The sequence below is a fragment of the Oryctolagus cuniculus genome, chromosome X, assembly GCF_964237555.1.
Source record: "Oryctolagus cuniculus chromosome X, mOryCun1.1, whole genome shotgun sequence".
Classification (NCBI taxonomy): domain Eukaryota; kingdom Metazoa; phylum Chordata; class Mammalia; order Lagomorpha; family Leporidae; genus Oryctolagus; species Oryctolagus cuniculus.
This window is the reverse complement of record NC_091453.1, coordinates 114,148,865-114,162,969: the sequence shown is the minus strand read 5'-3', so window position 1 is coordinate 114,162,969 and position 14,105 is coordinate 114,148,865. Positions and strand designations below refer to the sequence as shown.

The 14,105-nt window shown below is 39.8% G+C and overlaps 1 protein-coding gene across 1 annotated transcript in view; it reads right to left on the bottom strand.

The window, feature by feature from the left end:
• The window catches only part of ADGRG4 (adhesion G protein-coupled receptor G4), a 199,211-nt gene that overhangs the window by 117,021 nt on the left and 68,085 nt on the right, over positions 1-14,105 (bottom strand). Inside the window, 1 exon segment of the mRNA XM_051826944.1 lies at positions 3-5,273. Coding sequence (XP_051682904.1) covers positions 3-5,273 — 5,271 coding nt within the window.

Below are 14,105 nucleotides of genomic sequence, written 5' to 3'. Positions count from 1 at the left end.
TGAGAAGAATGTGGTCCTAGGAGTTCCAGATGTGATTGTTTTTTCAAATGTGTTCTTAATATCAGCCAAAGTGGTAGAGTTAGTTCTTGAAGATGTTGATAATGAAGCGCCCCCAGAAAGCCCAAAGGTAGGAAAAATTTCTAATGTAAGAATTGATGGTACCGTCCTAACATCTCTAAATACTGGGTCCATTTGAGAGGCTGTGAATGTTGACAAAGACCCAGAAGCAAGGGGTAGAGGCTCTGTTTCCACCTTGTTGGTTGTAGGGGCATAAGTAGTAGTGGAAACTGGAAACTGAAAATCTTTAGTTGTGAGTGTGTTCCACGAAGTCATAGGAAGAGACTGGGTGTTATTAGATGTAATTATTATTCTCAGAAGTGGAAGTTCAACCATTTCTGATGTTAGAAGAAAAAAGGTATTTGTAATAGAGAACTCGGTCTCAGTACTATGAGGTGAGTAAGAAAATGATGCCCAAGAGGATGGAGTTGCACTGGATGGGGTCCATGGAGGGTATGAAACAGGGATGTTCACAGATGTAGCACTTTTTGGTAGTTCAGCTGTGAAAGTATTTTCTAACAAAGAATTCATCTTTCCTGTACTATAGGTGGTGCCTTTTATATTTTTTGTGGGTCCAGGAGTGTTCTTAAAGCTAGTCAAAGATGGGGAAGCTGGGGAAACCTGAAAGTTCAAGGAAGTATGAAGATTATCTGAAGGAGTAGGTGAAAGTACACTTTCAAGGACAGCCATTGCAGAATAAGTACTTCGCTGAGCTGTTATTCTACCATTGCTTAGAGTGGATAGGGAGCTTTTAGCAATTCCAGGTAACATGCCTGCAGTTGTAGCCTCACCTGTTGGTGATGATTGTTGGGTTGTTGATTGAAGTGGTGAAAATTTGGTCTTCAGAATTGAGGAAATAGCTTCCATGTTCTTATAACTGAGTAGAGAGGAGGCAGTGATGTCTACAAATGGAATCACTATCCCAGTCACAGCAGGCATTGGAATAGTTTTCACAGAGGGGAAATTTGGCTCTTTTGAAAAGGAAAGGAATTCAGCTGTTATCCTGGAAGATACCTCTGTCGTTTCTGAAGCAGTGAAAGCAGAGGAAGTCATTGTGCTTTTTGAAGTTGGTCCAGCATAAGCCACAGGTGTGACATCCAATGCAGATGTTTGTATTGTCATTGCAGTACTAAGGGTAATTGAAGACAATAACGTAGAGGATGATCCAACTGATGAGGAAGTATCAGAAAAAGCTGTTGTAGGTGAGAAAGTAGAGTCATTAACTGACACTGAGGGCATCTCAGACATAGGCCCAGAAGTGTCTACAGAGGAACTTTTCAAACAACTTGTGTGTGTTGTTTTAGAAGACTTAGTCATTAACATGGCAGTAGTGCCAGAAACCTGTTTGGAGGTCAGGGAAGTGATATTAACTGGCAATGAGGACATCTGGTAGATATGATTGGATGTTGTCTTAGAGTCCTTTCCAAGAAGTGTTGTAGGTACATTTGGAATGGAAAGGGCTGAAGAGGTCCCATCAGTAGTGATCACTGTAAAGTTGGCATTAGAAACTCTAGTAGTGGAAGGAGACAAGGGCTTGGGAAAAGTATGTGTGCTTTCAGAAATGGAAGGAGCAACTGAAATCATGCCAGGCTGAGTCCTAAGTGAAAGGAATTGTGAAAGAGTTGTGTTGATGTTCACAGAATTTGATATTCTGGTTGTCCTGGAAGTTGTGGTATCCACAAATGAAGTATCCAGATGGAATGAGATAGGCTGAGTCACAGGGGTGGAGCTGACTACAGTTTCCATAGTCCTGGGAGTATGTGTTGAAAGGGCACTTGTGCTTTCTTTTTCAGGATGCAACAAAGTGATGATTGTAAGATCTTGTGAAGGGAGAGCTGTTTTCCTGTGACTGGCATACATTTCTGAAAGGTGAACATCTACGGTATTACTCGAGGTCAAGATAGGTATAGTCTGTTGGCTCCCAGGAATGGAAGATGAAACTGAGTCCCCGTTAGGTGGAGTTCCAAGTGGAATCTCTGAAGATGAATGTGTTTGATGGCTGGAGATCTGGGGGGTCTCAGAAAATCCTGCATCTGACATTACCAATGTTGAAATGCCCTGGGAGTAGAAAATAAAACAATTTGTTGATGGGGACATTTCTGTCACCTCCATAGTTCTAGGAGTTTTTCCTGGGGAGGTGATCATCTGCTCTTCATCAGAAGATAAGGTAGAGGGGCCAGTCTCTAGTTGGGTGGAGACTTGCATATCTACCTGATGTGTGGAAGATTGAGAAGTATGGATGTCTATGGAGGTAGCAGGCTTGTGGGCAGAGGTGGGCAGTGGCTTGGTCCTATCAATAGCAGAAGTTTCTGTGATGCCAGTAGCCAGACTAACAACATTTTCACTGGCACTGAGACTATATGGGAAGCTTGGAGCATAGGTAGAAGTCTCCTCTGCCAGAGATATGAATTGAGTCACCACCAGTTCAGACTTAGTTGAAGTCACAGGAGTGGAGGACACACTAGAAATGTTGTCAGGAGGGAGTTTTGAGCAGACAACAAAGTGTGTGGATGGAGTTACTATGGCAACTGAAGTGGAGAGAAGGGTGGTCTCAGCCTTACTTGCAACAGGAGTAGGGGTTCTCAGTGAGGGGACTGGATTTTCTGCCAGAGAGGGCACTTCTCTTGGTGTCAACCTGGCAGAGGTCATTGTAGTGGTATGAATTGAGTCACTGTGGGTAGGCAGAGTGTCATTGGGTGTAGAAGCAGTCTGAGCCAAAGGTGGTACCAATGCTTTGGTCTCTGTAGCTGATGACAGAGTCAAGACATCTGAGAGCACAGAGGTAGACAAAGCCCTGGCCAGTGTAGAGGGCTCAGGCATGGTCACCTTCATCTTGTCAGACACCACCACAGAAGTGACAGCAGAGACATTAACTGGCAGTGAGGACATATGGCTAACAGGTGTAAGAGTTGCTGGAGGATGAGTGGCTGAAGACCGTGGAAGTAAGATACTAGCAGACAAGGACATAGCTGGCTTGTCTGTAGGAGTAGTGATAAAACTAGTCCCAAATATCCTTGTGGTGGAAGGACCCAGGGCTTCAGGGAATGTCTGTGTGTTCCCAGGATTGAGAGATGGATTTGAATTCCCCTCAGGTGTCTCTGAAGTCCAAGGTGTTGAATAGATATGAATGGAATTAAAAATTTCTGTAGTTGCATTGTATGAATTCTTAGGTACGCTATTCATCAGTTTCGTTGAAAGCCTACTTTCTTTCACTTCAATAGTTGCAGGTTTATTGCCTGATGGGGTCGTCAACTTTTCGATAACAGGAAAAGGAAAAACAGAGACAGAAGCAGTTAGCATTTGTGCTGATTCATCTGTCGCTTCCAGCGTTGTTGAAAATGGAGAAACCTCAGTTATTGCTGATATAGTTGATTTTCCCTTAAGATAAGGGGAAACTGTTTCTCTTGTCATGGTAACATTGAATCTTCCTGTTGTTGCAGATTTGGGCACAGGCACTGTTGTATCTCCAAATGTACTTGTACCATTTGTTTCTGTTTGGGTGGTCTCAGAAGGGCTGTCTTTAGTAGAAAAATTTGATTTAACATTAGCAAGGGTAGATATTATGCCTATTGGTGGAACAATGGTCCCTTTTGTTATTAAAGAAAGTTCATTTGCAACTACTGTGGACATAGAGCTGGATTTTAGTGGTAAGGTAGTAAGCTTAAATTCAGGCATATTAGTTACAGATGGGGTTCCAGGAACTGTGGAGAAATTAGCAAACCATGGAGATGTCAATTTGGGTAGAGCCACTGTATATTTGCCTGTTGTAGTATCAATGGTACTGGAAGCCACACCCTCTGTGGATGCTTCTGGTGGGGTGATAATTTTAGTAGCTGTGGATGAATGTTCTGTATTGGTAGTACTTCCGTGGGATGCTGATGTAAAATTTTCATTAGGCACAAATGTCAGTAAGTTGGTTGTTTTCATAGATTTCTGGTCTGGTCTGACAGTCCAGGTAGTCTCATTGGTGGAGAATAGATGGGCATATTCATCAGTTATTGATGTGAGATTTGACTCATATGCCTTGGGTGTGGAAACTGATCTAGAGGAAATCAGAGTAATCATGTGTTCACTACCTGTGGGGGTATTCTGGGTATGTGTTGGCCTTGTGCTTGTGGGAGAAAGTATAGCTTCAGCCATTGTAGGTGTAAATGGGATTCCAGGACTTAAGGCTATGTTTGTAGGCTCAGAATTAATACCTGGCTGTGAACTCCGCATTCCTGTGAATGTGGAGGGTGTCACAAAAGAAAGGGCCATAGAAGAGATCTTTTCTGACATGGAGTTAGACATGGCACCCTCCACTGTAGGTGAAGAAATGCCCTGCTCATTTACAGTTGTTGATTCTGTTTTAGCTGTTCTTAGGGAAGGTGTGATCTGACTAGGCCTAGTTGGGAGTGTAACCAAATGAACTAAAAATGCTATTTCTGTATCAGCTGTTGCCAATGTAGATGCTGCCTGATTTCTAGGAAATACAGAATCCACTGGAGCAACAGTAGAGATGAGCACAGACTCAGATGGGAATGTAGATGCAGTCCCAATGTGAACAGTTGTAGATAAAGTCTGTTCTACTATTGACCAAGATGTATCCTCAGCAGCTGCAGATGCAAGAAATTCCTGTCCAGCTGTGGAGAGTGTACCAATATCTGTGGTTCTATGTTTGGGCCAAGATGTTGTAGATATGGATATTGACTCAATGGTTGAGGATAAAGATATTGGCCTCATAATGGCTGACTGAGATTCGATTGCTAGAGTTTGGGACATAATTGAATTATTGATAAATCCAGATGTGGTTGGGAAATTAGTAGCCATAGTTGGATGAAAGGTCTCAGTGTCCATGGCATCAGTCATTTTTGTTGTACTTGCATTTTCTGAAGGTAGAAGTATAGTTATTTTCATGGAATTGGTAGTCTTGCCTTTGGAGGTACTCTGGGTAGGTACAGTGAAGTATGCTGAAGCAGACAAAACTTCTGCTGCCAATGTAGCTGTCTCTACCATAGATGTCTTAAAAAGTTTAGGTGCAGTCATTGTTTCCAGAGATGGAGATGTTGTATAGAAATATGATGTGGTTGTGTAATCAGTTGCAAAGACAGACATGCTTTTAGACATCACTGTAGTGGAAGTTGATTTTAGTCCAGTAATTTGGGACAGAGTTGTCAACTCTACTTGTTGAGAAAGACTTGCACTCATTTCTTGAATTGTCATATTTTCAGAAACAACTGAAAAAATCAGAAAGCATGTATTACTTTAGATTCAGCCTTAGAAATCAGGGACAATTCTTTAAGAACAAGCTTTGTAACTTCTTTTCATTTTTAAGAGGGTTAAGTATCACTGATATAATCAAGTCACTTGATTTTGTGGTTTTCCTTAGGGTGATTTTCTACTTTCTGAAATCTCTGTGTTTCTTATATCAACCTGGTTAAGTGAGTAGTAGGAGGACATCAATTACACAGTATCTCCATAAAATATACAGGCACTCCTAGAAGACAGACATATGCGAGAGTAGTACACTAATTAAGAGGATTAGCTTTGGAAAAAGAACAATTCCTTGAAAGACACAGCTACCAAAAATTACATAAGAAATAGGTAACTGAGTAATCTTATACCTATTAAACAAACTAAATTGTGTAATTAAAAATCTTCTGAAAGAGAGGATGCAAATAGATGTAATTCTAAACCATGGCTCCATCACTTACTCATTACGTAAACTTGCACTGGTTACTCACCCTCTGTACTTCAACTTCTTCCTCTGTGCTATGAGGATTACAATAACAGCTGCTTTACACAACTGCTGTAAGACTCAAATGAGTTAAAGTGCATAAAATATTAGAGTGGCACCTGGAACACAGTAAGTGCTCAAAATATACTGGACTTGACTTTGACTTGGTTAAATTTCTATCACTCATTTAAACACTATAGATTGAAAATGCTTTTTATTTGGAATCTCAGAATTAAAATTTCTTGAACATATTATACATATATGTATATATATTATATATATAATATGTATATAATGTATACATTTTTACATATTTGACATTCTCTTTCCCAAAACAAGGCCATTGAGGATGCTATTTGCTCTATTCAGAAGTCCCTTCCCAGGGCCAACACTATGGCTTATCAGATTAAGCTTTCAGGTTCCGGTTTAAGTCCTGGCTGCCCAACTTCCAATCCAGCTCCCTGCTAATGCACCTGAGGTACAGATGGAAGCTCACTCTCTCTGTAACTCTGATTTTGAAATACATAAATAAATCTTTAAAACAGTCCTTCCCAACCTTCTCCAACCGATTAACTTTTATTCATTCTACAGATCACAGCTCATGTGTCTCTTCTTCAGAAAAGCCTACCTTCCCTGACCTCTGCAGCTAAATCAAATAGTGTATTCTAGGCTCTTACTGGCATCTCATATCTCTTTTTCTTTTTGGAAAGATTCTTCTATTTATTTGAAAGGTATGGTTACAAAGAGATAGGGAGAGACAGAGAGATCGTCCGTCCTCTGGTTCTCTCCCCAGATGGACACAATAGCCCATGCTAGGCCAAGCTAAAGCCAGGAGCTTCACCCCGGTCCCCCACGTGGGTGACAGAGGCCCTTGAACCATCTTCCTCTGCTTTTCTGAGGCCATTAGCAGGGAGCTGGATTAGAAGTGGAGCAGCTGGGACACAAACTTATGCCCATAAGGCATGCCAACATCACAGGCAATGGTTTAATCCACTAAGCTACAATGCCGGCCCTGTCATACCACTTTTTCATAGTACTTGTCACAGCTACAATTTTACATGTGTTTGTATGAGTTTATTAATGTCCGTCTTCCTCAGTGGACCGTATGGGCAAGGACCTCATCTTTCATTGCTCTCCTCAGTGCCTAGTGCAGTGCCTGGAACATGGTAGATGTTGAATACATATCTCTAAGTTAATGTAATAATGAAGGCTTAGGCTAGTGTTAGGCGATGTTAAGATCCCTAATCCTACAGGTTTTTTTAAAGAAAGAATTGACAAGTTGTGGAACAATGATATTTAAGAGATAAAGAAAACAGAGAAATTTCCGAGAACTCAAATATTGCTTTTGGGCAATTCAGAGGATAGTAGTGATATTCATAGAAATAAGAAAATTGGAAAGGCAGCTTCACTTAGAATAAAAATGCCCTGTTCAGATGTGAATAAGAGGAATTTGGGATGGTGGCAGAACAGTAAAATGAAAACGGTGCATAGTAAAATTCAAGGCTGAGTCATAATCTTTCTCTGATTCAAATCACTCACAATGAAATCCTGCATATTTACGTTAGGGAAATTAGAATTTTGATTTATCCACCTGTAAAGCATATTGCCTATGATGCGGAAATAACTGTGGTGGTAGACAACCTACTAACTTGCCTCACTGTCTTGAGCATTAACATTACTTTAAAGTTGCCTATCCAGAAATCCTTAGGTGTGTATAAGATGTTCTTTAGAACTTTCTTGTTATAAACAAATGGAATGAGTGATGACCAGGAACCTGCAAATGACTCTACAGATAAACTGATAAAGGTGCACACATTTTAAAGGGGGAAAAGCAGTTACATTAACACCTACCCTTTTACTTAATTTTATAACAGTATTAAAATTATCAGAGATCTACTGTCTGTTAGACCTTATCATGAAACTGGAGTATTTCAGCAGCATAATATTTATTTCAAGACTCCTGCTTTAAAATTTTTCCACAACAAGTAAAAGAATTGTCATAATCTTGGTTTGCATTTTTGCAGATGGATTTTCCCCAGCCAACTGGCTTAGCAAACCTCTGTTAAAGTGTTGCTTCCAGCACATTTGAGGAATAAGGCAACACAGAGCCTGAATCACTCTGTACAAACGCATTAATTGTTGAGAGAAGAGTACACAGTTCCTTCCTACTCCTTTACAAATGATTAGTGATTGAGTTATATTCACTTTTTAGGAAAACAATAAATCACTAAATACTACAAAAGCCCAAGTTATCTTCATTGATACAACATTCAAAGAGTGTGATTAGAATAAAACATAACAAGTAAGGGGGAACTCGTTTAGAAGGCAAGACATGGGAGTTAGACATAGCATTTTTATCAGAAATGGCTAAGCTATAGATGTAGCAGTTGTTAACACAGTGAGCACCTCAAAAAAAAGTAAGATTTTGAAAAATAGGGGCTGGCGCTGTGGCATAGTGGGCTAAGTCTTCACCTGGGGTGACAGAATCCCATAAGGGCATCCATTGGTGTCCTGGCCATTCCTCTTCCAAACCCAACTCTCTGACTATGGTCTGGGAAAGGAGTGGAAGATGGCCCAAGTGTCTGGTCCCCTGCACTATCATGGAAGACCCGGAGGAAGCTCCTGGCTCCTAGCTTTGGATTGGCTCATCTCTAGACGTTGTGGCCATTTGAGGAATGATGACCTCTCTCTTTGTCTCTCCCTCTCTCTTTCTGTAGCTCTACATCACAAATGAATAAATAAAATCTTTTTTAAAAAGATTTTGAAAAATAAAACAACTGAGTTGAACAAAATTGCCAAGCAGGTGATATTTTAAGTACCAAAGATCTTATAGAAAATAATCTATTTTATATTGTTCCATTTTAACCTGAAGTCTGGATTTGTATATTTCAGCAAATTTACCATTGGATCTTTCAGATGCAAGTTTTTTTCCTAGAGTTCTGCTATGTCAAACTTTTCCTCTAGCATCTTTATTAATGAAACTCACCTCTTCATTCATTAAAATCACAAAACCAGGTCTTTGAGACTGTATTCAATCTTCTCATTTACAGATGAGACTCAAAGTAGGGCAATGTTGAGAAGATGAGATTTTCATAGACAAAACATTTAGAGAAGAAACAAGAGTATTTGGCAATACTTCAGTATTTACCATCCATACATACATGACTTCAGTTTACATGGAAGCCCCAAAACCCAGGAGAAAGAAATGAAGAGAATCTCCTCAAAAGAATCAAAAGGGAAACAAATCCAGATGCTGAAAACCAAGTTCTACAAGTACTGAACACTGTACAAAACAGCAATCCCCCAAAATATTGAGACAAAACCTAACAGGAGAGAATCACAATGCTAGACAGAAACATGAATACTGAACTTCTTAGCCCAACTAGCAAATTACAGCCATTCTCTGAAATACCTGCCCCCAAGAATTGTTCATATCCCAAACAAAGACAATCCAATCAAACAACAGATTTTCAAAACCATGATCTATAGAATTAAAGATGCCTTCGAACCCTAAGTCTAGCAATTAATTATAATGGGTTAACTAACAGGCTCAAAGCAATTAGCTTGTAATGTAAGCTGATAGTGAATATGAGGGAGTCTTCAAAAAGTTCATGGAAAGAGCCCGCGCTGTGGCGCAGCTGATTAACACCCTGGCCTGAAGCATTGGCATCCCATATGGGCGCCAGTTCTAGTCCCGGCTGCTCCACTTCCAATCTAGATCTCTGCTATGGCCTGGGAAAGCAGTAGAAGATGGCCCAAGTCCTTGGGCCCCTGCACCCACGTGGGAGACCTGGAAGAAGCTCCTGGCTCCTGGCTTCAGATCGGCACAGCTCCAGCCATAGCGGCCTTCTGGGAGTGAATCATCGGACGAAAGACCTCTCTCTCTACCTCTCCTCTCTCTGTGTAACTCTGACTTTCAAATAAATAAATAAATCTTTTTAAAAAGTTCATGGAAATGTGTATTATATTACAAAGAAATTATACACAGATTTCAAAAATTCTGTGCCAATATACACTCATCATTTAATTCAGCTTTTTCATGAATTTTTTAAGTATCCTCACATAAATTTTTTGATAACTTATTTTGTTTATTGGTGTCCTTTTTGTCTTCATCTACATGTAATTTTATTTTCCTAAATTTAGTAATTCAGACTTTCTGTGTTCCCATTATTTCTAATGAGTGAAGTTCACTGTACTTCTGCCACACCAATTTTTTCTACTTTCCCCATATGAGGTGGGAATTTGGGGGGGGGGGAATCCCTAAATAGTGCATTTATCTCCACTGAATTTATGCCTGTCCTGCTCAGAAAAGAAAATTCTGTACGATAGCTACCATGGTAGCCACATCATCGCCATTATTTTTGCTGCACTCTACTTCTACAGACACACACACAGAGAGAGAGAGAGAGAGAGAGAGAGAGAGAGAAGCTTCCATTGCCCAAGAACTGATGTTGTAAGTAAGTGCAGACTTCATCTTGAATAAGATAGCTTAAATCCACTTTTTTTTTGCACCTCCCCAATAAGCACAACTACAGATACTGAAAATTATGTAAGAGACAACCAAAGAAGAATCATAAAAGATGTTAGGTGGATAGCAAATTGATTTTAGATCCCAGGAGTAGAGGAATGACATAGTTCAAGGCATCTTGCCTCTCCTACCCTAATATGAAAGAACAACTGAGATCCTATGTTTTCCAATTCTCAAATGAGTAACAGAAAACAATCCAAATAGACTCATTCCCCTTTCAGATCAAATGGGAGTTCCTCTGACATCGGACAAGCCTGACAACACAAGTAAGGAGGATTTATGTATACTCTGCTCACAATAAGCAGACAAAGGAATCACATTCCTTCCTTGCCAGGACTGAGTCTCCCGCCCCTACCAGAAGATATAGGCTGAAAGGAACTTGGTCTGAGAAAGCTATTTGTTCCCAATGCCCCAAGAGTCTCCTCACCTACATCAAATCACTAGTGAGAGGAATTGAAGAAGACATAAAGAATTGGAAAGTACTTCCATGTTCATGGATTGAAGAAAATGATACTATTAAAGTGTTCATACTTAGCAAATCAATTTATAGATTCAACAAAATCTCCATCAAAATATCAATGATATTCTTCACAGAACTAGTAGAAAATAATCCCAAAAGTTATATGGAGGCACAAAAGCCCCCAAATAGCCAAAGACATCTCAATCCAAAAGAACAAAGCTAAAGGCATCACAATACCTCATTTCTAGACATCCTAGAGTCATAGTTATCAAAACTGAATGGTACTGACACAAAAACAGACACATAGATAACGGAACAGAATAGAGATTCCAGAAATTAATCCATTCATACAAGGCAATTGATTCTTAACACAGTTATCAAAAATATACACTGAAAGGATAACACTTTCTTCAATAAATGATAATGAGAAACTAGATATCCATATATACATTAAATGCTGACACCACCATCCCCTCATTGTATACAAAAAATCAACTTGAAACAGATCAAAGAGCTACATATAAGACTTGAAACTACTACAAGAAAACATGAAGAAACACTTCAAAACATTGGTACAGGAGGCAATATTTTGAATAAGACACCAAAAACATAGACAAAAGGGATTAAATCAAAGACACTTCTGCACAGCAAAAAAAAAAAAAGCAAGAGTGAATAGATAGGTGACAGAATGGGAGAAAGTGTCTGTAAGCTATATGTCAAACAGAGCAGTAATTTCCAGAATATATCAGAAACTCAAAAACTCAGCAGCTAAAATATAAACAATACAGTTAAAATAGATAAAGCATCTGAAGAAATATTTCTCAGGAAAAGAAATACAAATGGCCAACAAATAAATGGGGAAAAATGCTCAATATAATCAACCATCAGGGAAATGCAAATCAACTAACTCCAGTTAGAATGACTGTTATCAAAAAGACAAAAAGTAAACAATGCAGGTAAGATTGTAGAGAAAAGCGAAACTTTACACACTATTGGTGAGAATTCAAATTAGTACAGCCACATAGAACTAAAAGTAGATATGCCATATGACCCAGGAATCTCACTTTGGGGTATATATTCAAAGGAAATTAAATTGGCATATGAAAGAGATCTCTGCACTCCAATGTTCATTGCGACACTATTCACAGTAGCCAAAGTATGGAATCAACCAAAATTACCATCAGTGTGGAAAAGGATGAAGAAAATGTGATACATATACACAATGGGATACTATTAGGCCATAAAGTAGGAAGTAATATCGTCATTCACAACAACATGGATGGAAGTATATGTCATCATGTTAACCAAAATAAGCCAAGCACAGAAAGATAAGTACTATATGATTTTACTCATATTTACTATAAAGGTGACTACCAGAGGCTGGAGAAAGTAGGATTGAGGGGGAGATTGGGGAAGGTTACTTAATGGGTACCAAGTTACAGTTTAATAGGTGCAAGATGTTCCAGTGTTCCATTACACAGCAGAGTTACTAATATAATACTTACTAATATAATTACTAATGTAGTAATGTATATTATTCTTCAAAAAACTGGAAGAAAAGATTTTAATGTTTTCATCATGAAAGTGAAAAGTGTTTGAGGAGATAGGTGTGTTTACCCTGATTGGAGATTACACAATGTATAGCTGTATGGAAACATCACATCATATTCCAAAATATGTAAAATTTTCTGTCTGAAAAAAATTTTTAAATGTTTTAAAAGAACATGTAGAAGATGGAATAAGAGGCACAATTCATTGATAATTGCTCCTGTAAAAATAAAAAGTTTAGAATACACCTAATAAAACATATGTATGCTGAAAAATCACAAAATACTAAAGAAAAAAAGTTGAAACTTCTCTTAAAAAAGGAGGGGAGGCATACTTTGTTCATAGACTGGAAAATTCAACATAATAAAGATGTCATCAGTACTCCCCAAATTGATATACAAGTATCATGCAATTCCTATCAAAATTTTAGAGAGGTTTTGTGTAGACATGGACAGGATTAGTCTAAAATTCTCACAGAAATGCAGAAGGCATAGAATAACTAGGCCTATTTACAAAGAATAACATGAGAGGAATCATCCTACCCAAAATTAAGTCTTACTGTACAGCTATGAAATCAGGACAGTGTGGTATCAGCAAAGGGATAAACACATAGATGAATGAAACAGAAAGAAAACTCAGAAATAGACCTGCACAAATATGCTCAAGTGATTTGACAAAAATACAAAATCAATCCAATAAAGGAAGAACAGCCTTTTCAATAAATAGTACTGAAGCAATTGGACATTCACAGACAAAAACAAGTGAACCTAGATCATAGATGATCTATGGAACAGAATAAAGAACCCAGAAATTAATTCACGTACATACAGCCAAATGATTTTTTTTGACAGGCAGAGTGGACAGTGAGAGAGAGAGACAGAGAGAAAGGTCTTCCTTTTCCAGTAGGTTCACCCCCTCAATGGCCGCTGCTGCTGGTGCTCTGCGGCCAGCGCACTGCGCTGATCCGAAGGCAGGAGCCAGGTGCTTCTCCTGGTCTTCCATGCGGGTGCAGGGCCCAAGCACTTGGGCCATCCTCCACTACACTCCCGGCCACAGCAGAGAGATGGACTGGTAGAGGAGCAACCTGGACAGAATCCGGCGCCCTGACCGGGACTAGAACCTGGTGTGCTGGCGCCGCAGGAGGAGGATTAGCCTATTGAGCCATGGCGCCGGCCCAGCCAATTGGTTTTTGACAAAAGTGCCCAGACCATGCATTGGAGTAAGAATAATCTCTTCAATAAATGCTGCAGGAAAACTGGAGGTACATGTGTAGAAGAACAAAATATCATCCCTAACTCTCACCATTTACAAAAATCAACTAAAGATGGATCAAAGACCTAAATTTAAGACCTAAGACTATGAAGTTGCTGGAAGAAAATGTAAGGGAGGGACCTGTGCTGTGGCGCAGTGGGTTAATGCCCTGGCCTAAAGCACTGGCATCCCATGTGGGCACCAGTTCAAGTCCCAGCTGCTCCACTTCCTATCCAGCTCTCTGCTATGGCCTGGGAAAGCAGTAGAAGATGGCCCAAGTTCTTAGGCCCCTGCACCCGCGTGGGTGATTGGGAGGAAGCTCCTGGTTCCTGGCTTTGGATCGGCACAGCTCCGGCCATTGCAGCCAATTGAGGAGTGAACCAGTGAATGGAAGACCTCTCTCTCTCTCTCTCTTTCTCTTTTTCTCTCTCTCTCTCCTTCCCTGTCTCTCTCTCTCTCTCTCTCCTTCTCTCTCTCTCTCTCTCTCTCTCCTTCCCTCTGCCTCTCATTCTCCCTCTCCCTCTCCCTCTCTCCTTCCCTCTGCC